Below are 24,404 nucleotides of genomic sequence, written 5' to 3' on the forward strand. Positions count from 1 at the left end.
GAAAGCGACCACTATTGCACGTCAATGTTAACGTATGAAAGACGTTGATTTGATACGTTTCGATACAACCCGAATGCGACAACAATTGCACGTCAATGTTAACGTAGGAAAGATGTTAATTTGATACGTTTCGATACAACCCGAATGCGACCACAATTGCACGTCAATGTTAACGTAAGAAAGACGTTTTTGTTTTCGGAAAGTCCTAGTTCCTGTATTCTTACGTTCCGTAAAACGTAGAGAAGATGTTAATTTGATATATTTAAAAAAATATAATTGTGAGTATTTTAGCAGGATATTATTATTGACAAGATAGGCCAGATAAGAGTGTTGTAAAATATCGTTAATATTTGAGGCGAAGTGGGCTAGACATTGTTATTAACACGCTTTTGATTCATCATTCAGAAAGTTAAATTACAAACAAACTATCTGGGTTAAGAACAAAAATCATTTTCGCATTCGCTTAAACTCTTGGCGCGTTATCCCCCGTTGATGCAGCCATTAATTCTTGGCCGCAAACGTTTCACATGGGAAAAAGGTTTTATCAGTCAAAATCTGACAATTGTTTACGCTTCAGATATTCCTTTGCTCAACGTCGACCGACTCCCTTCGCGTCAATTCTAGTGCAATAGGAAACTTTTCAGGATTGGATTTCATAAAACTGCTAAATTTGCTTTATTTGAAATCAAACAAACACCTAAAATACGGACTTTCCCATTACAGAGAACGATTACATTCAAAATGAGAGTGAAAGTCCAGAATTCGTTTTGCACATAGGTTTTTACAGTTCCACTCAAAATAGCGTGTACTAATAATGTGCAAAATTTGATTTCGATTGAAGTTGAAACAAACGAATGAGAGACTGACAACTTGTTTAAAGACAAGGCACGACCGTCGCGCTTGGCTATTGACTGGCCCATTGAAATGCTTAACCGTTTCGCTCTTGAAAGCCATTCCAATTAAAAGAAAGCGGTTTTTGCAGTTCAACTCAAAATAGAGTGTTCTAATAATGTGCAAAATTTGATTTTGATTGAAGTTGAAACAAACGAATGGGAGACTGACAACTTGTTTGAAGACAAGGCACGACTGGCGCGCTTTGCTAATGACCGGCCCATTGAAATGCTTAACCGTTTCTCTCTTAAAAGCCATTCCAATTAAAAGAAAGCGGTTTTTGCAGTTCAACTCAAAATAGAGTGTTCTAATAATGTGCAAAATTTGGTTTCGATTGAAGTTGAAACAAACGAATGGGAGACTGACAACTTGTTTGAAGACAAGGCACGACCGGCGCGCTTTGCTAATGACCGGCCCATTGAAATGCTCAACCGTTTCGCTCTTGAAAGCCATTCCAATTAAAAGAAAGCGGTTTTTGCAGTTCAACTCAAAATAGCATGTACTAATAATGTGCAAAATTTGATTTCGATTGAAGTTGAAACAAACGAATGGGAGACTGACAACTTGTTTGAAGACAAGGCACGACTGGCGCGCTTTGCTAATGACCGGCCCATTGAAATGCTTAACCGTTTCGCTCTTGAAAGCCATTCCAATTAAAAGAAAGCGGTTTTTGCAGTTCAACTCAAAATAGAGTGTTCTAATAATGTGCAAAATTTGATTTCGATTGAAGTTGAAACAAACGAATGGGGGACTGACAACTTGTTTAAAGACGAGGCACGACCGTCGCGTCGGCTATTGACTGCGCACGTAGCAATGCTTAGTCGTTTCGATCTTAAAAGCCAATTAAAAGAAAGCGGTTTTTGTATTTCAACTCAAAACAGAGTGTTGTAATACTGTGCATAATTTTGCATCGCAGGATAGTAAAGGACAAGTCTTTCCAAAATTGTAAAAGAAAACGTAAACGTGATGGAAAGGCCTTTGTGTGGTTTTATAGATGCTTCTAAACATCTGTTTTTAGGAAATGGGGCAAGGTCAGTTGTTTTTAGAGTGATGATTTGCAAATATTAACGTCATATGCGCAGTATTTGTCCCGTACACAGTTCGACAAATTCTACATCCCTTTGACACACACACTGTGATTAATTGGGACTGTCCACCGACCTCGCTATAGTTCGTCCCTTATGGATTTGCCACAGCGTGTGGTCACAGTTCGGCAAGTCAACGCACCGCATACCTCACATGTTCGTAAAAGAAAATTTGGCGCTATCTGGCCTTGCCGCGGCTTGTGGGAGAGAAGCCGGTTGGCGGGAAAGTTTTTCAAAGTACCGTTGGATTCCTCTCGGGAGGGATATATTATTGGTATTGGCTGCGAGTCAAATCAAACTTATGGGTATCCTCCAGTCTTTTGACATGTCAGAAACAGAAATATCATCAGATGATATTATAGTATTATACTATGATAGCATACCCTTACAACATATATTTTGTTTGCTTCTATTTAGCAAATGTTGTGTTTGTTGTTGGCCTTTAATGTACTTGGATTGTTTTGCAGCTTAATCGTTTGTAAATGGCTTTGGTGTGAAATTATTTGTTTGTTAAGTTCAAAAGTTCCATGAGAATCATTCTGAAAAGCAGGACAAGGTACCTACAGAAAGTAAAGGTAATTTAACTTTATCGTTGTATTGTATATATTGCTATTTTTCATATTTCATGTACAGTTACGTTGGTTCCAAAATTATCAAAGACATGTGTTTTAAATCTTACAACAAAACCTGATTTTAGATATTCTATTTTCTCGGCGGTACTTCTGGGAATGTGGAAAAAAACGAAACACCCACAGGACAAATGAATAAGTAGGTGCTGGTTTTGTCTGGATACCATAATAATGAACTTGTAGCGGATTGTTTAAATCAACTATAGGGTGTATAAAAATCTTTTTCCAGATAATTATAGAGTATAAAAATCTTTTTTCCAGATAATACTTGCTATGCGTATAACATATTATGTCCCGGTACTGCGGTACATGTCACGGCTTGTTTAATGCACTTTAAAGTTAAATTTCCATTTTTACAGGAGCTTGCCGAAAAACTACATTCTGCCCCCAAGAAATCAAAAGGAAGTGGGTTGTTTTTTTAAGCATGCACGGAGAAGGCAATGCGGAGAGAAAGGCAATGTGGCGACTTTCAAAGGGTATGTTTTTGTTTAAATTTTAAAACTGTGTCTTAGTGTGTGACACTGCTGTATAAAACTTTAATTATATGGATTGGTGATATTCTTGCTTTGTTTTTGCAGTACCCCTATTCCAGCAGCGGATTATACGACACCACTGTCTTCATATTGACGGATTTAGCATAGTATTGTTGTGCTGGGATTATTTTAATAAATTATTTTATGTTGACAAACTGCAGGTGGTGCTTATTGTGCAGGCGTTGGTAAGATAAATCAAAAATTATTAATTAACAAAATCTAAATTTTTTGAAAGGTATATCTGGCGTTGAAAGGAACGTTTCAAAATCGTCAGATCGTTGTCAGATTAGACGTTAATTGCAACGTTAGCCCAACGTTCCGAAACTATGGCTAAACAACGTCACAGTAGTCAATGTTTTTACGTTGAAGAAACATTCGCGTAAACGTTTTATAGACGAATCCTGTGACGTAAAACAAATGTCCTTTCGCGACGTAAAACAAATGTCCTTTCGCGACGTAAACAGCTACGTCAGGAAAACATCGTTTCGAGTCGACATTTCTACGTAAACATAACGTTGTTACGAATGTCCAGCCAACGTTGGTTTTGAACGTTACTGTACAGAACGTCATTTCTACGTATGTGGTTGACGTTTTTAAAAACGTTTTTAAGACGCAGTTTCGAGTCGACAGTATTACGTAAAAGTAATGTTATAACGAATGTCCAGCCAACGTTGGTTTTGAACGTTACTGTACAGAACGTCATTTCTACGTATGTGGTTGACGTTTTTGAAAACGTTTTGAAGACGTAGTTTCGAGTCGACAGATTTACGTAAAAAAAACATTCCGACACTACGTAGATTAGACCAAAACGCAACCCGAAATCTACGTAGAAATTACGTCAAATTGTTTGCTGGGTTTTTACTATTACCGGCCGCAACACACACACCACTGTGTGCTAACGGCCGCCATTGAATATACTGATAATTACGACAACTTGACGTAAGCAATATTAGAAAGGAATGGAAATGATTCCATACCTGAAAAATGTGCACTATTTATTATTTACATTTGTCAAATTACGTATATTACAATGTAATGAAGAGTCGAATTATTCAATGACTGCCTTGTTCTTGCACGTAAGGTTCACGTCTCCTTCATAAAATAATCCACTTCCCATTTGGGATTTAAACGCCCTTTTCTCTTGTTTTAACAACCTTTTGCGTTTCAGCGACATGACTGAGTGATTCCACTGTTTAGCTTTTCGACAACTGTACATGCGTACATGACAATTCACAGATATGCTATTAATGTTTTATGACGTCACTATCCGTATTGTTGCGCTTTGTCTCGGTTGCGGTGGCTGCACCAGTTACTACTCGCTACAGCGAACGAATGTGTATAACGCGGAAATGGAAATGGGCTTAAATAAAAGCTTAACTCTTGAGACCGCTTTAAAAACAAGTTTCAGAAGCAACGACGGTCGCCAATACATATACTTTGATACAAATGTGCATGGCCGCAAAAAATAGCGTCCGCGGCCGCAGGTCGGGTATTCGAATTTCAAACTCGATGTAATCACTGATTTGGATAATTTCCTGTTCTGAGACATCATCATATTAAGGTGAAAACAAGTCTATTTGTCCCAAGAATCACGCGAAGCTTAAGACAGAACTACAATAAACTTATGACACGTCATGAATTGTTCCCTGCTCTGCCCTCATCATTTACATGCAAGTTTTCAGCAAATAACTCTTTTGTGAGTCAAGTTATGCGCGATGTTGTAAAACACACCAAGTATTTTCATTATTTGCGAATAAACCCAATATTTGTTGTTTGCAACTTGCCAGCATTTCAAACCTTCTTCTCCATCAAAAAATAACAACTGCCTTTAATTATTATTCCACGAAACAAATGTGATTGTGTTAAAACAAAGACGAAACGGAAATAATTAACATAGACGATTCTTCCGTTGAAACAAAGACGTGGCCTGAGCTTTTCCAACAGCATTTGATCTTTTCCTTCCGTTTTCAGCAAGGCGATGAGAGCTGTATAGGCCTACAGTAGTGGGATTCAGCCAGTTCTACAGAACCGTCTCACGAAATTTTCTGAGATCAGCGAACCGGTTAGCATTACTGGTCACTGTCAAATATGACTTTTATAACAGAGCTGACTTTTGTGATAGAACCGGATGACAATAAATTTGAATCCCACCACTGTATATCTTATCCATGCTGGAGCGTTTGGTTTGTCAGGTCAAAAACAAGGTATCTCAACAGCAGATTAGAAATCAGAACGACGCAATTCCTGGCGTATTTGCTTTTTTGGAAAATGTGTTTTGCAATAATTTTGTCGTTTCAATTGTTTTTAGTGTTTATTTTACCTTTTCACTCAAAGTGCTTGAGGTTGGCTTTGATTTTAACCCAAATCTATAGAAAATCTATGCAAATGGTCAAATTGCCGTTGTGCTACTTTGCGCTGCTTTTTTGTTGCCTTTGGCAAACATCCCAAACTGTGACGGCTATTGGACAATGGTGGGACACGAAAGAAAAACAAAACAAACAACTTATTCGAGGTAAAAAGTAATCCATTGTGACGTCACACTTCATGACTTATGTTGTTTTTGTATAGAAATAATGGAACTTTCTGTTGGGAAACCCGAATATTTGGAAGAAATGTTGATTTCTGATTGATGTTGAATTCTGAGGAAAATTATATCAATACAATGTCTTTCACCAAACAATCAATTGGTTGTATTTTATAATTTTCCCATTTTTCAGACAATAAATATAAAGTACAATTTAAATAGGAGTATTCAGAGATGCAGAATATCCCTTTCATATCAAGGATCCCTTTTTTTCAGCCATTCATTAAAATTGGAAAACATATTCTTGACAGAAAAAGGTTTTGTAACAGGTCGGCCTTCTTTATCGAATATAAAATGACCATCTTCATCGCGCTGAATATTTTTGAAGGGAATGACTCGGAGAGACCACGTTGATTCCTTAACATTTAGAATTTCCACTCTCTCTGCAAACACATGGGGGGTGAAAAACAAGGCCTTTCTATTTATTGTCACATTTTTACATTTGTAGTTAATTGGTCAACACTTCATAGTCAAGAATGTAGTGTTAATTATTATCAAACAGGGGAATTTGATTTCTCTCAATTAAACTAACTTGAAATTTAGTATTTTGGAAGTAAAACTACGTATAAAGCTATTCTTGCTGCCAGGCAGAGTAAATTTATGAGAATTTCCTTTCTGGCATAAAAGTTTTTTTTTGCAACCAACATTTAGTCCACAATCTGGAGAGAATAAGGGCTAAGTAGCAGCGATAATGCATCCAGCGCATACATGTAAGAAAAGAACTAGTTCTGTTTTGTTGCATTTTAAATACATTTACACTCGTGGTAATTTTGAAACTACATCTTTAAATGAACAAAGTTGTTTTCTTAAATTTTGTGAATCTTAAAATTTATTATTATTATAAAATAGGAAATGAGCCCTGTAATTTAGCCTAAAAAATCATTCAAATAATGACTTACGTTTTTCTTTATTGACTGTTATCACCAAACCTTTCACGCTTGGCACATTCTCTTTAAAATGATGAAGTCCTTTTTCTTCATATGTTTCAAACTTTGCCCGAAAATAACTTTTTGTGTTTTCACTTTCCTCACTTTCAACTGGTTTAATATCCTCTTCCGATTTTTTGTTCTTCCACGCGTAAAAGGCCAAGGGCAGGCATGTGGACCAAACAACCGCCGTAAAAATAATCGGCCATAACCGTTTTTTTTCAACTCTACCTTTGGGCGGTGAAAAAATATTCTGCGGCCGATCCAACGACCTGTTTACAGCTGGAGCCTTGGAGGCACTTTTCACAATTTTGTAAACACGCTTGCCAGACATTTTACAGATAGCACATCTTATTACATTCTCATCTATTTTCTAAACAGACAAAAACAACAACAACATTGCATAAATTGCATTCGATTGCCACATGCCACATTTTAAAAGGTACAACAAGTATTCAACGATTACTTTTACATTTATTTATGAATTTGAATTGAAATAAATGAATGTATGAAGTACCCACTAGAGTCCTAGGAAATTAACGTCAATAAGAACCCGTTTATAAGTGACACTAATTTTAACCTCTGGCGGACTAACTGAAAAACAAACGTTTCAGTAAATGTTGGTTGTACCTTAAACCAGTCATTGTTTTGCCAAAAATGACGGTTATTCAAATCTACACATGTTACATTGCCTGAGATATAAGATGTACGTAAACATGCACTTTGCTCATGTGGCTGTGGTTCTTTTTCCTTGGCACCGGAGACTGATTTCCATGTTTTATATAGATTAGTGACACCGGTCGGTCAACATTGGACAATTCCCATAACAATACCACTTTTCGCGCTCCATTTCTTGTTTCTATTTTAACAATATTTCCATCTTAATCAAAGGAGACAAAATCTGTACGTATTTATAGTCAGGGTTACCTCTAGTTGGGGTAAAAATTAAGCACATTGCTTTTGATGGTTAGCTTTGTTGGATTTATTTCAGAAACTGTCCTCGATTTTTGAGGATATTGTGAGGTACAATTTATAGACTTGGATCTTTTGTGGAGGCGAACAGCGAACCTGCCCGACGTTAAAATAAAATAATTTACCACGCAAGTCAAAAATATGCAAATTTCTTTTTTTACTGCTCGCAAAAATAAACCCTACCAAGCAAATTATAGAAACTGGTTAAATTGCGAAACACCAACTATCGGGGGTCGTTTTTCAACGAAGCATTTGTTATCAGTCATGCGTAACGGTGGCGGTATAAAAATGAAACCAGCAAGATTTTTCTTCCAGTTGTGTGGAATTGTTCGCTGGGGTTGAAGGGATTGCTGTATAAATTGCTTAGTTTCTCAAATCATACGATCATATAACTTAGTTTGCATAATATGGTGGAAACTGTGAGGTGCTACCAATCTTATATACCGTGTCTCTTTAGTAATAATTTAAAAGCTAAAATTTTTTTTATTTTGAAATAAAAACATTATAACATTATGATCAATCCTATTCTTTCAGGGTTTGTTGTTCCGTAATAATGCCTGTGAAAGGCCACAGTTTGCTTGACGGTGTGGTTGGGGTCGGAGATGCCGTGTTAATTGAACCCCTGACTGAGGAAAATTTTCTCACAAATCTTCAGGAGAGATTCCATCATAATGATATTTATGTGGGTTCAACTTGCTTTTTTTCTTTGATTTAAATTTCCTGCTCAACAAAACCAGTAAAAGTTGCACAAATTATAATGCTTGTTGTGAATTTGGAGTTATATAAAAGTAACCATTATATTTTAAGGGTTTGTTTGTATTAAAGTTAAATATATTTTTAGACTTACATTGGAAGTGTTGTGGTTTCTGTCAATCCCTACAAAACATTGTCAATCTATGACAAGGAGATGATTGAAAAATACAAAGGGAGGAATTTATATGAACTTCCACCTCACGTGTAAGTTTTTCGTTGTTTTTGTTTCTTTGTTTTGAACCGGTTTGTTGATTTTGTTGTAAAAAATTCCAAGCTTGCGCTTGGGATAATTTTCTATCAGGGCATTTTCATAAAATTAAAGGCCTTTTTCTCCTCTGGATTTTTTGTGCATGTTTGTTATTTATTTAAATTTTGATTACATTCTTTATAAAAACAACCCCTATTAAGTTTGTTGACAGGATTGCATTTAGTGCAGATTTGTAATTATTTAATTTTGCAACCAAATGCGGTGTGGTGGCTTTATGTGGTGATAAAATATAACACATTTATAAAATATGCATCATGCAACATGTGTGACATGCATTGAATGTTTTGCTTGGAAGCATTTTAGCATCCATAAATAATTAAGGTTACCCATATTTGGTGTTGTTAAATTTCACATGTCCTTTTTTGCCAAACCCGTTTTCCATCAAACACTAAAATGTTGACAAATATTTTTAGATATGCAGTATCTGACCTGGCGTATCGATCCATGAAAAATTACAACCGTGATCAATGTATCATGATCACGGGAGAATCAGGATCTGGGAAAACAGAGGCAAGCAAGTTGGTAATGCGTTACGTTGCAGCGATGAGCAGTCGATCACGTGAAGTTGAGGCAATTAAACAACAATTACTGCAATCAAACCCCGTACTTGAAGGTAACCTCACCAAGTAAATGTTCCATCTATTTAAAGAAAGCAGCCAATATTGTTATTTCCTGAAACACCAAACATTTTCGAGAAACATTTCAAGCTATTTTAGCTTGTGGCATGTGACAACTGGAACATGTCTCTGCCATGTTTGTGGTGCCACTCCAAAACAATGCTTTATAAGGTTCCATCCAGTGTGTTCATCGACATTTAAAACAGTTCCCTTGCGTTAAAGTTTATCAACACATAAATGATGTTAACAGTATGTTACCATTTATTCGAATAGCTGCTGAAATCTATCTTAAACCAATTATGTATAGATTGGTGCGGCCGATACGAAAATAAACGTTCAATTATTCCATTATGCTGATGATAGTTTCTTTGAAAATTGTAATACAAAGTAAAAATTGTGTATTATTTTGTTTCTATCATGATTGTTGTTTTTATTTTTTATTTCTAATATCTGTGAGCAGATAAAAATGCAAATAGGGCAGCAAAATAGACAACATTGTCAAATAAAACCTGTTGAACTGTCGTCACAATGGGAAGGTTGCAAAGCAGACAACTTAACAAATTCCATTTCCTTATATGGAATATCTTGTCTGGCTTTGGTCTGTGCGTCAGGTTTGGGTTTGAATCAAATCTACTTGAATGAATCAGTCTCACATTTCTTGCCACATTACGTCATTACTTCTAGGTTTTGTGACAAACTGATTTTCTAACCTCAATGTGTGGAATGTTTAAATCAGATCCACTCCATTCAAGTGGTTTTTAAGCTGGCCATTTAATTGCTGCATGTCATGCATTGTTTGACTGTATTGTTACTATTCCTTGAGCGTTTGTAAAACTATAGTTACAATTTTTATAAATTTAAAAACTTTTAATGAAATTGATTTAAACTTTCATGATATTTTGCAAAATTTTGTTTAAATTAATTAAAGAGGAAAATAAATAAGAATGTTTAAAATTTCCTTTTACACAATAAAAAGAAACTCAATATTCAAGCTTAATCATGTTCAGTTTCCACTAAAGTCTATATTGATTGTGATTGAATCTAGAAACCAATCCCATTTTGTCATATTTCTGATGATAGAGTATTTGAATATTGTTCGTAGACTGTTAATTTTCTGTGAAACATAAAACAAACAAGTTTTCCTGTGCACAGTTTGTTGCAAGAAGTCATTAGGTTATAACCAGACTTGGAGAGAAATCACAGTTCAATTAATTAACCTCTCTTCTCTGCAAACTCTTATTAGGTTTCTTTTTGTTAAGTTTTTATGACTCATGTTTTTTTTCAGCTTTCGGAAATGCGAAAACAAATCGAAACGACAACTCAAGTAGATTCGTAAGCTTACTGGATTATTGTTTTTTTAATAAATCTTGTTTAACCGCCAAATATGTGGGTTTTATTTGAATAAAATGGATTTATTTTTTGTTAAAAAAAAAAAAAATAGAATATTTTTTATGGTTTCGTGACAGGGCAAGTACATGGACATTGAGTTCGACTTTAAAGGTGACCCAGTCGGTGGCGTCATTTCCAACTGTAAGTGTAACGACGAAACAATTCCCGTTAATCTTCTTGTGGGGTTTTAAACAATTTGAAATAAATTTTAATACAATTTACTGCAAGTTTGTTTTTAACCGACCGCCTGCAAATATTTTGTTTTATTCAGATTTGTTGGAAAAATCACGCGTTGTTCGTCAAGGCGCGGGGGAGCGGAATTTTCACATTTTTTACCAACTCCTGAACGGAGCCCCCCCAGGAACTCTGCGTAAGCAACAAACATTCTTGTTGATTTTGTGAAGCCATCGCTGACATTATATTTGTACAGAAGCTTCTTCATCCACTGTTTGGATTGAGATAATATTTGTACAGATGTTGTATCTTATATATTGGAGATGTGTTTGGCTTAAATCCTCTTCTTGACAATTTGTTGACGAATAAAAATTATTCTTCGACAATATTTCTTGATCACATATGATTTTTGTGTTTGTAGAAAAACTTAAGTTGGAAAATACGGAAGTTTTAAGTTACATCGACACGAAAGATTGCACGTCAGACGATGGTTCGGCCTTTAAACAAGTGTTGGTAAGTTGCAAAATCCACTTGGAATTGTTTTTATTTTTTGTATATTCCTTTATGTTCGGAACTAATCTTAAACTTAACATCTCGATGCTCGTTCAGAATGCCTTCGATGTGATCGGGTTCACACGGAAGGAGGTGGACAACGTTCTGCAATTAATCGCGGCCGTGTTGAAACTTGGAAACGTCGAATTCCGTTCGGTGTCTGGCAAGAATGGGATGGAAAATTGTGTTGTAAAAACCCCAGAAGGTATCGCAAACTTGTGTTGACTCCTAACATTGTTCCCAATGTAAAATACGATTAAGTCCCACTCATTTTGATGTTATCTGAATATTAGTTTCCCTCAATGATTTTTTGGCTAATTTCAAGCCTAATATCAAAATATTTACTTTAATGTTTTGATAAACTTCACGTTGAGTTGTCGACAAATAAGTTGAACCTGGGTTTCCTTCCAAACTTTTCTCAATTTCAAAATTGTGTGGGTTTTGTTTCGTTGCTTGGCGACTAATTGTTGATGTCCATAGAAATCTCAGACATCTGTGAGCTGCTTTCAATAAAACCACATGCGTTGACGTCAGCACTTACTCAACGAACTGTGACAGCTAAGAAGGACTCGGTGACTTGCACACTTTCTGCAAGCGAGGTGAATTTTTATTTTTGAGTTAAAAAGCTGTGATTTCTGAATTATGATTTTTGAAAGAAAATTCCTGTCAGCTGATTTTTTGAAATCATAGAAATATTGATTTTTCCCTGTATAGATACAATCAGTTTCTTATTTAGTCGTTACTATAACACCGTAACCGGTGCATGGTCGAAGGCCAGATGTGTTTTGGGAAGTTGGTCTTAATCTAATTTAAGCCTTTTTAATATGTTGGCAACTGGTTATTGTTTTGCGTTGATGGCAATTGGAATTTTTGTATGTCAGTTCCATTGTTTCATTTCAATTTCTTTTAAACAAGAGTGGACAAAAATTCTACAATTCTCTACACAAATAACCTAAATTATCAGGAAAAGATGATTGTTTTTGGTCTCAACACTTTACCTTGTGCTTCCCAAGCTTGGCATCACTAATAATTAACCTGAGATTACAAGGGGTCTCCATATTCCCTTACAGCAAGTTTTCATTGTTGGTTCGGCAAATATTTGCCACCTAATTTAGTTTATAGGGACTTCCTGAATGTAGTTTGAAATTTTAAAGCAAACCCCTCTGTATGAAAGTGCAAAGTCCCCTTTGTAATGTTGAAAAATATTTGCTTTGCTCTGATAAAATTGTTGAAAGTAGGAAACCATTTTGTCCGCTCTGAATTTCTTTTCTTAGCAATAAAGACATGAGTAATGATGTTTATTTGTGTGAAGCTAACAATATTTATGTGATTTTGTCCAACTAATTTGTATTTCTGAAAGTGGGATCAATTTCTTGTCACACTTCCACTCAAACTAAATTAAAATGCTGAAAGTTTTCTTTAAGGAAGCTGAATTGCATGCACATGCTTTATGACATCATAATGCGTGCATTTAAGTTTTGATATTTCCAATCTGTTTCCGTTGCGTGGTTAATTGTGATTTGGTCATCACATGAGCATCATTTCTCTCACAAGCCGATAGTTATTCCTGAAAAGACAACCCTACTTATATAATGTATATTTTTGGTCATTTCTTAAACTTAATGATGAAACGTTTGTTAAAGCGTGTTTTATGTTGAATGGATTTTCCACAATAAATATACAATATTGTTTAAGGGTCTTTTTGGTCTATCTGCACAACAAGATAAATCAATTTTCAAACTTTGAGCCAATATTACTTGGTAACATGTCATAAACGGTCGTGGTTCATTAAACACATGTGTTATCTCACCTTAAGCTGTGTTGTGTCGCGGATGAGTGCATGTGGTGTTCTCGTTACGTTGCAAGCCCCAGGCAATTCCCAACCTCTCCTTATATGGTCGTGAGTTGACGGTATTATTGTAAACATGCTGTGATTGGTTTGTCTAATTTACTTGGTGATAAAAAAACGTTACTGAAAATTGGAAACTGGATAAACCGTGTTAAATGCAACAACATAGGTTACAATGTGTTTTCCACATTTTTCACTGTTTTTTCAGTTTATTGTACGAGTTTTTATTTTATATTTTAAAATTGTTGTTAAAAATTTGCAAATACAAATTTGTGTTTAAATCTCACAACAAGGTTGATTCCACAGACTTATATTCCTACAACGTGAGCCATCATCAGTATCTCTTTTGTGTATATATTACATATATATATCTATATATGCGTATCTCAAATGCAGAATTCTTTTTTTTAACAACTTGTTGTTTTATATGAAACATGGTTGAATAAATTGCGTTGTCCATAAAGCAGTATGAAATATAATTTGGTTTTGCCAGTCCAGCATAACCTTCAATATTTATGAAGAAACAAAGCTCATTGTTGTCTGTTTGTTATTCAAACACAGGTATTGTGTTGTTGAATGGCTTTTTATTATGTCACAGAAGAAAATTTAGTTTAGAAAAGGAACAATTACATTGTTGCACACAATGGATGAAATTGTCCTTAAACCAGTCCTGTGTATTTTTGTCAAAGGAAAGACCATTGATCTAATATTAAAACAACATGATTGGTTTCTTTTCTAGCTATTTCATTCAATCTCCCATCCATTTGTGTACAGGCATCATACAACCGCGATGCACTTTGCAAAGAAATTTACGACCGATTGTTCTCGTGGTTAGTCAACCGTATCAACAGCAGCATCAAGGTCACGGCACAAAAAGTTGAAAAGTGCAAGGTGATGGGGGTTTTGGATATCTATGGATTCGAAGTTTTCGAGGTATCTTGCTTTTGGTTACATTCCAATCACTGCTTTGTTGTGAGAAAGTCGATTTTTCAGTGACTTGAATGTTGTTTAAATGTTTTGTAACAAACACATTAGTGTTATAAATCGGTAAAGAGTTAATGTTGTTTCATGAAAATATTTTATCTGTGAGTGAATTTTGTTATCCGTGAATGAATGAAAACAATCATGAACTCCATGTTGGAAACTTCCAAGGTTCAGAGAGTTTTATAAATTTTCAGCAAAATGGATTCGAGCAGTTTATGATAAATTATTGCAACGAGAAGTTGCAGCAAATATTCGTGGAGTTGACGTTGAAAGAAGAACAGGAAGAGTACGTCCGGGAAGGGATCGAATGGCTCCATATTGACTATTTCAACAACGCCATCATCTGTCAACTCATTGAAAATGTTGGTTTTTGTGAATTGTTACATGGTATTTCCCACAGGGGTTTCCCAAGATTTAATAACTTTTTTTGCTTGTTTGTAAAATAATTTATCAGTCACCCTTAAATGTTAAAACAATAAATAATTTATTAACTTCAGGTTGTATTTTTGTTTCGCGAAATGGTTTCCATAGTCAAGGAAACCCTGTTGCAGATGTCCCACAGCCATAATGTATAACTAACCACCGACTGACTTGTTTTCTGCTCATGGCACCGACCACTTTTTAGCCGGTAGTGACGTAACACTATCACTATTATGTACACAATTATGATAACAACGACCAAATCCTTGCATTCCTGGAACAAACAATAAACCATGATTTATTGCCACAACTGGGGAAATTCTGAACAATTTCCTAACCTCGAAATCCTTCCAGCCTCATGCTGGAATCCTCTCCATGTTGGACGAAGAGTGTTTGCGACCTGGTGACGTCACAGACAAAACGTTCCTCTCCAAGTTGGAGTCGGTTTGTGGAAAACACGAACATTTCGAAAGCAGGAGAGATTCAAAATTCCTCGCAGACAAATCCCTTCCCCACGAAGCTTTCAGGATTCAACATTACGCTGGCAAGGTTTGTGACGTCATAATAGATGCATTGTTGTGTAATTTAACATAGAAAAGAAGCTTATTTTTCTTGTGATTATATTTGATTAACAGGTGACGTACATGGTGGAAAATTTCATCGACAAAAACAACAACACATTGTTTCGCAATCTATCGGCTGCCGCGTTTTCATCAAACAATGCGCTGCTAGGTGGCGCTGAAGGTCTGTTTCCAGAGGGCGACCCCAACTTGACGGTGTTGAAACGTCACCCGACCACAGCGACCCAGTTCAAATCATCCATGGGGGCACTCATGCAGAACCTGTTAAGCAAAAACCCAAACTACATCAGGTGAGAAACCCGAGGGAAAATTCTTTTGTGACGTAACAAGTTATGACGTCATTTTAATTTTAATACATTTCCATTAGCTGTTGCTTAAGTAAAAATGGTTTCCTTAGTAAATTGAGTGATAATTTTCCTGACAAGAAGTGACTCAGAATCACTTTCCACCGAATCGTGCGTTTGTAATAATGTCGATTCTATATATCAGACGGTAACAATTATTACTTGTGACGTAACAACCACAACCCGCTTATACTTGCAGATGCATCAAACCTAATGACGTGAAACGGAGCAACGTATTCAGCAGTGATCTTGTGCGCCACCAAGTGAGGTATCTTGGTTTGATGGAGAATGTTAGAGTGAGGAGGGCAGGATACGCCTTCCGACAGAAATATGAGGATTGCGTGAAAAGGTTCGTTCGGTTTCGAAACAGGGTTTCCCCCCATCTGAATACCGACCAACTTTATTTTGTGAAAAGTTTCTCCGCGTTGAATTCTTGGATGCAAATTTAACAACTCTCGTTTCTCCACAAAAGCCAAGATTTAAATATTTCTCTCCAATAAATAATTACCAGCAGTTTAATTTATGTTCGCTACTAATATGAACAGAACGATCAGTTCGGTTTTAAACTCAACTTCACATTGGTTCATGTATGAGCTGCTCTTAAATAATTCCACACAGATACAAGATGCTCTCGCCTAAGACCTGGCCATTATGGCACGGATCACCACAAGAGGGCGTCAAACACATTCTACAGAAATCAAACGTTCCCTCAGAAAAATTCGAATACGGACGATCGAAAATTTTCATAAGAAATCCGAAAACAGTGAGAGAAACATAGAAATCGTAATAATTGATTAATTAACCGTGACGCCACGAGTAAAAGTATAATGTTACGATTCTCAAATGACCTTCAACGACCTTGCTATTCCTTCGTTTGTTTCTGCTAAATATGTGAAGTTTTAATGAATCAGTGTGAATATTTATTCCGTCACTTTCATACACTTTCCCGCCAAGAATTTCGAAACAATCGTCATCTCACACCGGATCAAACTTCATCTTTTTACTCCCAGCTCTTCTTCCTGGAGGACCTCAGAGCTGATGCCCTCCATGATCTCGCAACCATCATCCAGAAGATCTGGCGTGGATTCAGTTGTTGGAAAAAATTCCGGGAAATGAAAAAAGCTGAAATCGTCATCAGCAAAACCGTCAAGAGATACCAGGTTCTGATTGGCTGACGTTTTAACCAATAGGAATGCGTGGTTATCTTCAAGTTTGTGATCAGAGGCGGAAAGATAAAAACTGCGATAAATTCCCGGTTCATTTTAAAGTTAACGATAATCTATTTGATGTTTAGGCCCAACAAAAGTATCGGAAGCTGAGGATAGCCGCCATCATATTCCAGTGTTTCATCAGAGGATGGAAGGTAAAAGTCATTTCCACGTCATGTTGGAATGTAGGGAGGGCTAAACTTGTGGCCCCCCCTGCGGCCCAAAATCTGTCCGGCCCTGCTGTTTTTGTGGCCCATGTTATCGCGCTGAACAAATAAATCACGACCATCAAAAAACTTATTATGACAAGTTTCGCTTATTGTGATGTCACAATATCACAGGGACGTAGTTCATCATGGCGTTTTCTTTGTAAAAAAATGACCTTGAAATATTTTCATAACAGGCGAGGTGTGAATTGCGCGCTTTGAAACTTCACAAGAAAAGGTGTTTATCCGTGACCTTGATATCCGCCCACTGGAGGGGGTACAAGACAAGGGTTGAATACAGAAAATTCTTCAGAGCAAATGCGGGAAAAGTTATCGCTAAATTCCTTGAGAAATATGTGGTAGGTTTGGACTTTTTGAAAACATCCCTTCTGTAATAATGGCGCATACTTTATGCTTACGATGCTTTATTGGATTCGGCTAAGTTATTCAACTGTAAAAAAATATTTGCCAAATGCCTGAGTGAATCACTAAAGCGGAACGGTTTTCTGACTTTTTTTTAGATTAGTTCATATTTCACGAAATTGGGGAAGTCCCTTCCCAGCAACTCTCCGGTGGACAAATCGTGGCCAGAATGCAAATTCGACTTCTTAAAATCGACTCACTCGACAATTCAACAAATTCATCACAAATGGAGGGTGGGTGTCTTGCAATGCTTCTCGAAGTGGGCGCCCTCTGTAGGGCGGGTGTAATATGTAGGGGGAGGGGGGGAGTATGTAGGGCGGGTGTAATATGTAGGGGGAGGGGGGGGGGAGTATGTAGGGCGGGTGTAATATGTAGGGGGAGGGGGGGGAGTATGTAGGGCGGGTGTAATATGTAGGGGGAGGGGGGGAGTATGTAGGGCGGGTGTAATATGTAGGGGGAGGGGGGGAGTATGTAGGGCGGGTGTAATATGTAGGGGGAGGGGGGGAGTATGTAGGGCGGGTGTAATATGTAGGGGGGGGTGTGTAATATGTAGGGGGGGGTGTGTAATATGTAGGGGGAGGGGGGGAGTATATCATTTCTATGGTTGGTGGGAATTCAATTCAAGTTTGCACCAAAGAACTTGAACTTGCGCATGAATAATGAATTGTAAAGGAGATAGTTTTACTTTCCGGTATATCGACTTTTGAGAAGATTATTTTTGTTGTGTTTGAACCACCGTGTTTTAAAGTTCAACGTATTTTTCAGTGCATGAAGTTTAGAAAATCTTTGAGCCCCGACAAAAAGCAGCAACTTTCGGAGAAATTACAAGCATCCAAACTTTTCCGAGGTAACACAACTTTCTGGAACTAATACTGAATTTCTGACGCAAAATTCTGTAGATTGTATTCGAGCGACGACTCGTCCACATAATTGGGGTCCAACTAAATTTTGACGCTGTAACAAATCGTCAATTTATCCCGTGGTCAAGTGTTTCTATGAAAACTCTTGATTGCATGTACGTCTATATGCGGTTTAAATTTGTTTGTTCGCTCCCAGTTGACACCGAATTAACGCACGCCACCACAAAACCTCGAGACCCACATGGAAAACGTTGCGCTCATCTTACCTTAATAGAAATAATACCAGAGTTAACATACGGAATTACGGATTGAAGTTTATTTAGATACAAACTTTGTTGTTTGCTATCACACGAATAACACAAAATAATGTGACATTTGTGGTCGAGCTGATGCTTTAACGTAAGCGGTAGCATCCATAGGAAGGTAGTGGCCATGCGAAGCCTGCAGTGCAAAATTGTGTTTTCTGGTCAGGTTCACGGCCTGCAGTTAACCACGCTGGCCCACAATACGTAATCCGCGTGACATGCCCGAAGTTTGGTTTTAATCTCTTGCTGAATAGAACTTTCTTGGGTTCGCAGATAAGAAATCGCGTTACGTCACTTCCCTGCCCTCGTGGTTTAAAGGCGATCACGTGACCTTGTCCACCAATGAGAAATGGAGAAAAATTGCGTCACTTAGTGGTGACCTTGAGGTTGTGTTCGCGGACGAAGGTTTCAAGATCAACAGAACTGACGGGAAGGTTTGTGAAATAAAATTTCTTCCAAATTTGACGTCTCCAAGTGTGACGTATCCGAGTGTGACGTGTTTGCGCGACATTTCCTTTTTTTTGTATTTTCCTGCTTTAAATAGAAAACACACTTTCGCTCTGGGTGATTCCCCACATTGACAACCATAAGATTTTATTTCCCATTTAAATTTCAGCTTGTGAGTTCGTTGATTGTCATGTCAAAGAAATCTCTACTCGTCGTCGATTCCAAAACTTTCAAGGCTAAAGCTCGGTATCCGATCGGGGGAATCACCGGTTTGTCCTTTTCTCCCTTCCATGATGGAATGGTTGTCGTCCACACACGAGCCACGGTAAGAGCGCCACCATGTGTTCGGTGTCCTTCAACCGACTGTCTGCGTTTATTTTCTTAAAAGTTTCTAGAGATCATTTCTTTTCACAATAAATGGATTTCTTCAAAAGTATAGATTTGAAATAATCTGTTCTGTTTGTTACATTTTACTCATGACCTTACAAGGTCATTGGGCCGCAAAACTAATGGTTCCAAGTGCAAAAAGTTTCAGAACAACCAATGTGCCGTCACAAATACGTTTTATCTGGTGGAATAGACTTAAATCCTCCTTGTATTTAACATATGTGTGTTCAGGATGAAAACAAGCACAAAGGGGACGCCATCCTTAATGTTGCCCATGTTATTGAGTTTGCAACAAAACTATTCCTTCTATCGAAAGAAGCAACGAAATCCCAGCTTAAAATCACAGTTAGTGAGAGGTGAGTCACTATTACTAGCTTAAAAATCACAGTTAGTGAGAGGTGAGGTGCTATGTGATTTTTCATTTGTGTTGGAATTTGGCCAGCCTGTATTTGTGGGCTACTTAACGCTGGTTTAGGCCCAGAAACGTTTTTATTCCCTCACGAATAAAGTCATCCAAATTCTTAGCATGAAATGCAACAAACATTAACAATTTTATTTTTCAACATTTGTCTTTGTATCCGCCAGAAGTTTAAGGACAAAATATTACAGCAGTCCCAAGTTGACAAAATAAAACGTAGTTGAAAAACAAATTGAAACTTGTGGAGAGTTTATGTTTATATGATCTCTATGTTTCACATCGCAGCATGCATCTAACTTGTAAAGGAGAAATGGAATTAAACTTCACCCAGTCAAGCGATGGGATCACAGCTCCTGTCGTCAAGAAGAAGAAAAACCTCTTCATGGTTACCGTCCCAAACAAGGTCACTCCTAACGGGACTTCCTAACAAATCTCATGAATTTACTGGTTTTCACAAATCACATGTTCGTGAAACACAAAATGATCATATGATTAAATGTGTAAACCATGAACGTTTTGTCAACCAACTGTGGAATGAACAAAATAAACTTTATTACTGCAGGTTTGTAAACACGAAATCTGTTACAGAACCAAATGATTTTGATATGGTTTAACACAGAAACCTTACAGGCGGTGACTCTCTCACACTCTCTGCAGTCCATGCTTTATTTCTGTATTATACAAATATGAACACTGCCTAACTCCTAACCAACATATATTTAACACATTTTTGCACCTTCCTAAATACTTTCTACATTATTAAAAAAATTAGGGTAAATTGTAATTTACCCACATTGCTTTGTGGTTAATCATGTTGACACAAGGAATTTACCTTTGTTTTAAATCCTGATTTTGTGACAAATCATGACTTTGAATCCGGGTTTTAAAATTAAACTGGCTTTTTAACTGTGAATGTTTTGGGCGCTAATGTTAAAATCTTGTAGCAAATTTATACATTTGTGATTACATTGCTATGAAATGTTACAGCGAAGTTTTATGCAAGTATTGCCTGTTGGTTGTGTTTAATTGTGTGAAATAAGTTGATTATTTCCATGGAGACTCTGCCAGGTTTGTTTTGTTAACAATGCACTGTTATGAAACGGCCAAAGATTTTAGAACTTTTTACCTTTCAAAGAACATTCCTGAGTGTAAAGTGAACCGTTGCACTATAGATATCATATTCAGTTCCATGCCTTTGAGTTTTTAAAAGTGTGATTTCTATGTTCCACTTTGTGCAGTAGCAAATACTTTGTAATGTTTCATGCAAATGGTTGAAGTCACCCAATGTCGCTGTCTTGCGCTTGGGGGTCTTTTTTGTACAGCAGGTATTTTCTCTTAACTGTTTGCTTCCGAAAGTAAAAAAAAACTTCTTTCTGTCAATTTTATTTCTCCAGGAATCTTGTTGTGGATTGCTGTCCAGTGTTTAATGATGCTGCAATGCGTCCAACCTGGGGTAACCTTATCTCAACTTGTATATTGTACATTCTACTGTGGACATGTAACGACCATGGAGCGGTGTATGTGGATGTATTGCTGATTATTTTCCAGTGTTAATTTTGTCCCCAATTAATTGGCATCGTGTGTTGCATTTTCCTTTCCTGTGTTGGCTTTTGTACATTATTGCTATCCAATGGTACCAATTCATTTAAATGTTTAGTTGTTGTGTTTTGGAAAAACGCAGGAAAGGCCAAGAGTTTTGAGACAAATTGCATCAACATTTGATGAAAACATGATTGAAGTGAAAAGTGACAACGATTCAAGGAAAGTGAACAAAGAAATCAATCCTATTTTGTTAAGGGAGCTTATAGTTGGGATTAAAGACAAAAAATCACAGTATTTTTTTTTCGGTTGAGGTTTTATTTTTTTCTATTATGTTGCGGAAATTGCTTTTTTAATAATCCCTGCCTGCCTTGTAAGTATGTCAGTACCACGTGCTTTTAAAACCAAAACAAATAATTCGTGTAAAAACTGGTAAACGTCATTACAATGTCGTTTTGTAAAATATAATAAAGGTATCGACAATGTGTTAAAAAATGTTTGTACGAGCAGAAAAATAAAAGTTGTTACAATTGAAGTGGATTAACGTGTTTTCCGTAATGGGTTATGAAAGTTTGTGTTCCACAAGGCTTTGTACGCGTGAAGTTGCAAAACCATTCGTTCAAAAGGTAAAGTGTGTGATTTTTTTTTGTTTGTTAATTGTTGTATTCGTACATCAAAGGGGATTATGTTGATATCCACTCTGTGGATGGAGCTATTCATAAATACAGGAGTCCATAATAAATACGTGGTTAAACTGTCCACTAAATATTTTGAAATCCAGACTGTTATTTGACAAATCGCTGACTTTGCAACATTTTTCATATCTTTTTGCTCAGATGATGATAAAGATTTGCAAATGTTTTTTTCAATCTAGGCTGAAGTTTTGATTCACTTAATTTAGTTTCTGTTTGTATCTTAGGTCCTGAGGAGGTTGTGTGTGAACAAATCCTGTCATTACAATGCAGAACAAATCAAACCAACAGTAGTTGAAGAACAGAGTAAGGAGTCAAAATCAATACCTGATAATCGGTAAGATTTGGTGGATGGTTTTGGTTTGTGTGTAAGTATTTTATTGGAGTAGCCTATGTCCGTAGACATACATAAGGTAATCACATTTGGCGATAATCTTTACCAATCCCATATGTTATGTGTTACACCTGAAAGTGTGTCTTATCATAGTTAGTAAATTGATTTCTTTACAAATATAAATGCAAGAGCGTTATGCAACAGGTTGGTGATACGCATTTAGGAATCCGCCATGTGTTTTGCGACAATGAGCCACTGCCATTGTTTAGCATTTTGCCCATATCTGATATCTTCGGTGAACTTTACTGCTATGTATATCCGTTTTTTACTGCTGCATGTATAATTTTGGGTCAATTTGTAAAGTGTAGGATGAAGTTAATTTGAACCTGTTGTTTATATCCCAATTATTGACAATTGGTTTTGATTCTTCTAAACTTTTTGTTGTGATTTCAGAAATGAAGATAAATCAGAAAAAAGTGTTGACAAACAAAAGCTGCAAACAATCCCATTGTTACCTCACAAACAAGTGAAGGTACTTTGTGTTAACATTCCTAGCAAACTTAATTCTTTGTGTTAATTATGCAAAACATAAAAAAAATACTTTTAATTCCACAATCTAATGTGTATTTAACTGCAGGAATTGAACACAATTGCTTCCATAGTTACAACTGTGAGTGAAATGTCTTGCGTTGTGATGACGAAAGACTATCAAGTAACGAACATTATCACTCGATCGTGTCCATCTCCGAGACCGATAAAAATTGTTGAAATGGTTGGTTCAAAAATTAACGTCTTGAATGATTTCTTAATCAGATTTCTATGTCAGGTCCGATCAGTTGTGAAGGAAATGGAAAATGTTGATTTAACGGTGAAGGAACAAGTTAAACTTCCATCATCTTATACCTATATTAATATGTACAATAGGTGAGTCCTTGTTCATGCTCTGTCCGGGTTACATCTTAAGGCTTTCTGCTTGTAACTCCCTACATTCCACTTCAATGTCGATGCTGGTTTAAAAGTTGCTTTCCTCAGGTAGGTTTAAACCATAACTTACTCTGGTCACTGTTTCCATTCCACATTCAACCTGGTCACACAACAGCTGAAATATTCAGGTCTTTGTGTGGAAAAAACTTATTTTTTATTTTCCACAGGAGTTTGACGATGGTATTAATGTCTTTACTGAACACGAATACCATTCGACCGAACATTGTTGAAATGCAACGTAGAGCAATAGGTCGGCACTTCGGACTTGACATAAGTAAGTCATGTGATCAACATAAAACAAGTTTAATCTGTGAAGTCAATATCCTTGTCACAAAAATACACACTATGCAGATTCTGTTAAAAAATATTGCAATCCTCTTTTGTGTCAAGTTTTGTGGATTAACTTACGTTGATATCAAAGCAATGTTGGATGACATTAGTGTCGGAAAATTCTCAGGACAAGAACAATAAATGGGAAACATTGTTCAATCTGGTGTTTCTCAAACATTTTACACTTATGGACTGGCAAAAGTTTAATTAACACAAGGATTAATTTAACAAATACAAAACTATGCTATGATTCAAGTGATTATAAGTTTCTCCACTTATCTATTGCTTATCTGAGTGTTGTTAAGCTTTTGTACATGACAGGGAAAGCCAACTTCAGATCGTGTAGTAATAACCTGGTGAGAGAAGTCATTGAAAGCAGAAGATGGAAAGACATTCCGGTTATCGTTGATGAGACATTGTTACAAGTTTACGATGGATCGGTTTATTACGGGAATATACAGACAAGAATAAGCCCGGAAACTTGCGATGCTTTCCTCCAAGCGATCGGAGCGTGGACTTATTTCCATCAAATTTTGAAACACAAATAAGTTTCAATCTTCCCAAATATTTCTAACCCTGCTGTGTTCGGGTCGCACGAATCAGTAATATGTGAGGTATTATTACCGAAGCTCCAGAAAACACAGCCATTGTTCGTATTTAATAAAAACACTTTTATACCCGCTGTGTAGTTTATTTTCCCAAATTAATAGAAGATAACTT

At 36.6% G+C, this 24,404-nt stretch overlaps 3 protein-coding genes across 4 annotated transcripts; 2 read left to right on the forward strand and 1 right to left on the reverse strand.

The window, feature by feature from the left end:
• Positions 1-5,815: 5,815 nt before the first annotated feature.
• On the reverse strand, positions 5,816-7,038 carry LOC145908820 (uncharacterized). The gene is made up of 2 exons (XM_082996145.1): positions 6,622-7,038; positions 5,816-6,105 (listed from the first exon to the last, which is right to left on the reverse strand). The coding sequence occupies exons 1-2, from the start codon at positions 6,980-6,982 to the stop codon at positions 5,918-5,920; spliced, it is 549 nt and encodes a 182-aa protein (XP_082852271.1). The 5' UTR covers positions 6,983-7,038; the 3' UTR covers positions 5,816-5,917.
• Positions 7,039-8,158: 1,120 nt separating this feature from the next.
• Positions 8,159-21,459, forward strand: LOC145909261 (unconventional myosin-Ib-like). The gene is made up of 24 exons (XM_082996604.1): positions 8,159-8,302; positions 8,462-8,577; positions 9,055-9,254; positions 10,544-10,590; positions 10,725-10,788; positions 10,919-11,017; positions 11,243-11,334; positions 11,431-11,578; positions 11,854-11,972; positions 13,997-14,155; positions 14,401-14,568; positions 14,981-15,175; positions 15,262-15,497; positions 15,751-15,900; positions 16,170-16,314; positions 16,562-16,711; positions 16,846-16,914; positions 17,163-17,324; positions 17,487-17,621; positions 18,154-18,235; positions 18,827-18,987; positions 19,170-19,325; positions 19,619-19,743; positions 20,091-21,459. Exons 1-24 carry the CDS (start codon positions 8,174-8,176, stop codon positions 20,230-20,232), a joined length of 3,249 nt encoding a protein of 1,082 aa, XP_082852730.1. The 5' UTR covers positions 8,159-8,173; the 3' UTR covers positions 20,233-21,459.
• Positions 21,460-21,612: 153 nt separating this feature from the next.
• On the forward strand, positions 21,613-24,336 carry LOC145909262 (uncharacterized). 2 transcript variants are annotated; one of them, XM_082996605.1, is made up of 7 exons: positions 21,613-21,970; positions 22,264-22,373; positions 22,824-22,902; positions 23,008-23,142; positions 23,197-23,294; positions 23,522-23,628; positions 24,006-24,336. In XM_082996605.1, the coding sequence occupies exons 1-7, from the start codon at positions 21,902-21,904 to the stop codon at positions 24,230-24,232; spliced, it is 825 nt and encodes a 274-aa protein (XP_082852731.1). In that variant the 5' UTR covers positions 21,613-21,901; the 3' UTR covers positions 24,233-24,336. The 2 variants fall into 2 exon arrangements, with proteins under 2 accessions (XP_082852731.1, XP_082852732.1); XM_082996606.1 differs by lacking the exon at positions 24,006-24,336 and adding an exon at positions 23,706-23,951 and having other exon boundaries at positions 21,614-21,970.
• The last annotated feature ends 68 nt before the right edge of the window (positions 24,337-24,404 follow it).

The sequence above is a fragment of the Ascidia mentula genome, chromosome 7, assembly GCF_947561715.1.
Source record: "Ascidia mentula chromosome 7, kaAscMent1.1, whole genome shotgun sequence".
Classification (NCBI taxonomy): domain Eukaryota; kingdom Metazoa; phylum Chordata; class Ascidiacea; order Phlebobranchia; family Ascidiidae; genus Ascidia; species Ascidia mentula.

Coding starts and splice junctions, on each gene's coding strand:
- LOC145908820 (XM_082996145.1), bottom strand. CDS start 6,982: ATGTCTGGCAAGCGTGTTTACAAAATTGTGAAAAGTGCCTCCAAGGCT. Junction 6,106..6,621: donor AACAGTCAATAAAGAAAAAC/GTAAGTCATTAT, acceptor ATGTGTTTGCAG/AGAGAGTGGAAATTCTAAAT.
- LOC145909261 (XM_082996604.1), top strand. CDS start 8,174: ATGCCTGTGAAAGGCCACAGTTTGCTTGACGGTGTGGTTGGGGTCGGA. Junction 10,789..10,918: donor CGGTGGCGTCATTTCCAACT/GTAAGTGTAACG, acceptor TGTTTTATTCAG/ATTTGTTGGAAAAATCACGC. Junction 15,901..16,169: donor TATGAGGATTGCGTGAAAAG/GTTCGTTCGGTT, acceptor AATTCCACACAG/ATACAAGATGCTCTCGCCTA.
- LOC145909262 (XM_082996605.1), top strand. CDS start 21,902: ATGGGTTATGAAAGTTTGTGTTCCACAAGGCTTTGTACGCGTGAAGTT. Junction 23,143..23,196: donor CGATAAAAATTGTTGAAATG/GTTGGTTCAAAA, acceptor TTTCTATGTCAG/GTCCGATCAGTTGTGAAGGA. Junction 23,629..24,005: donor GCACTTCGGACTTGACATAA/GTAAGTCATGTG, acceptor TGTACATGACAG/GGAAAGCCAACTTCAGATCG.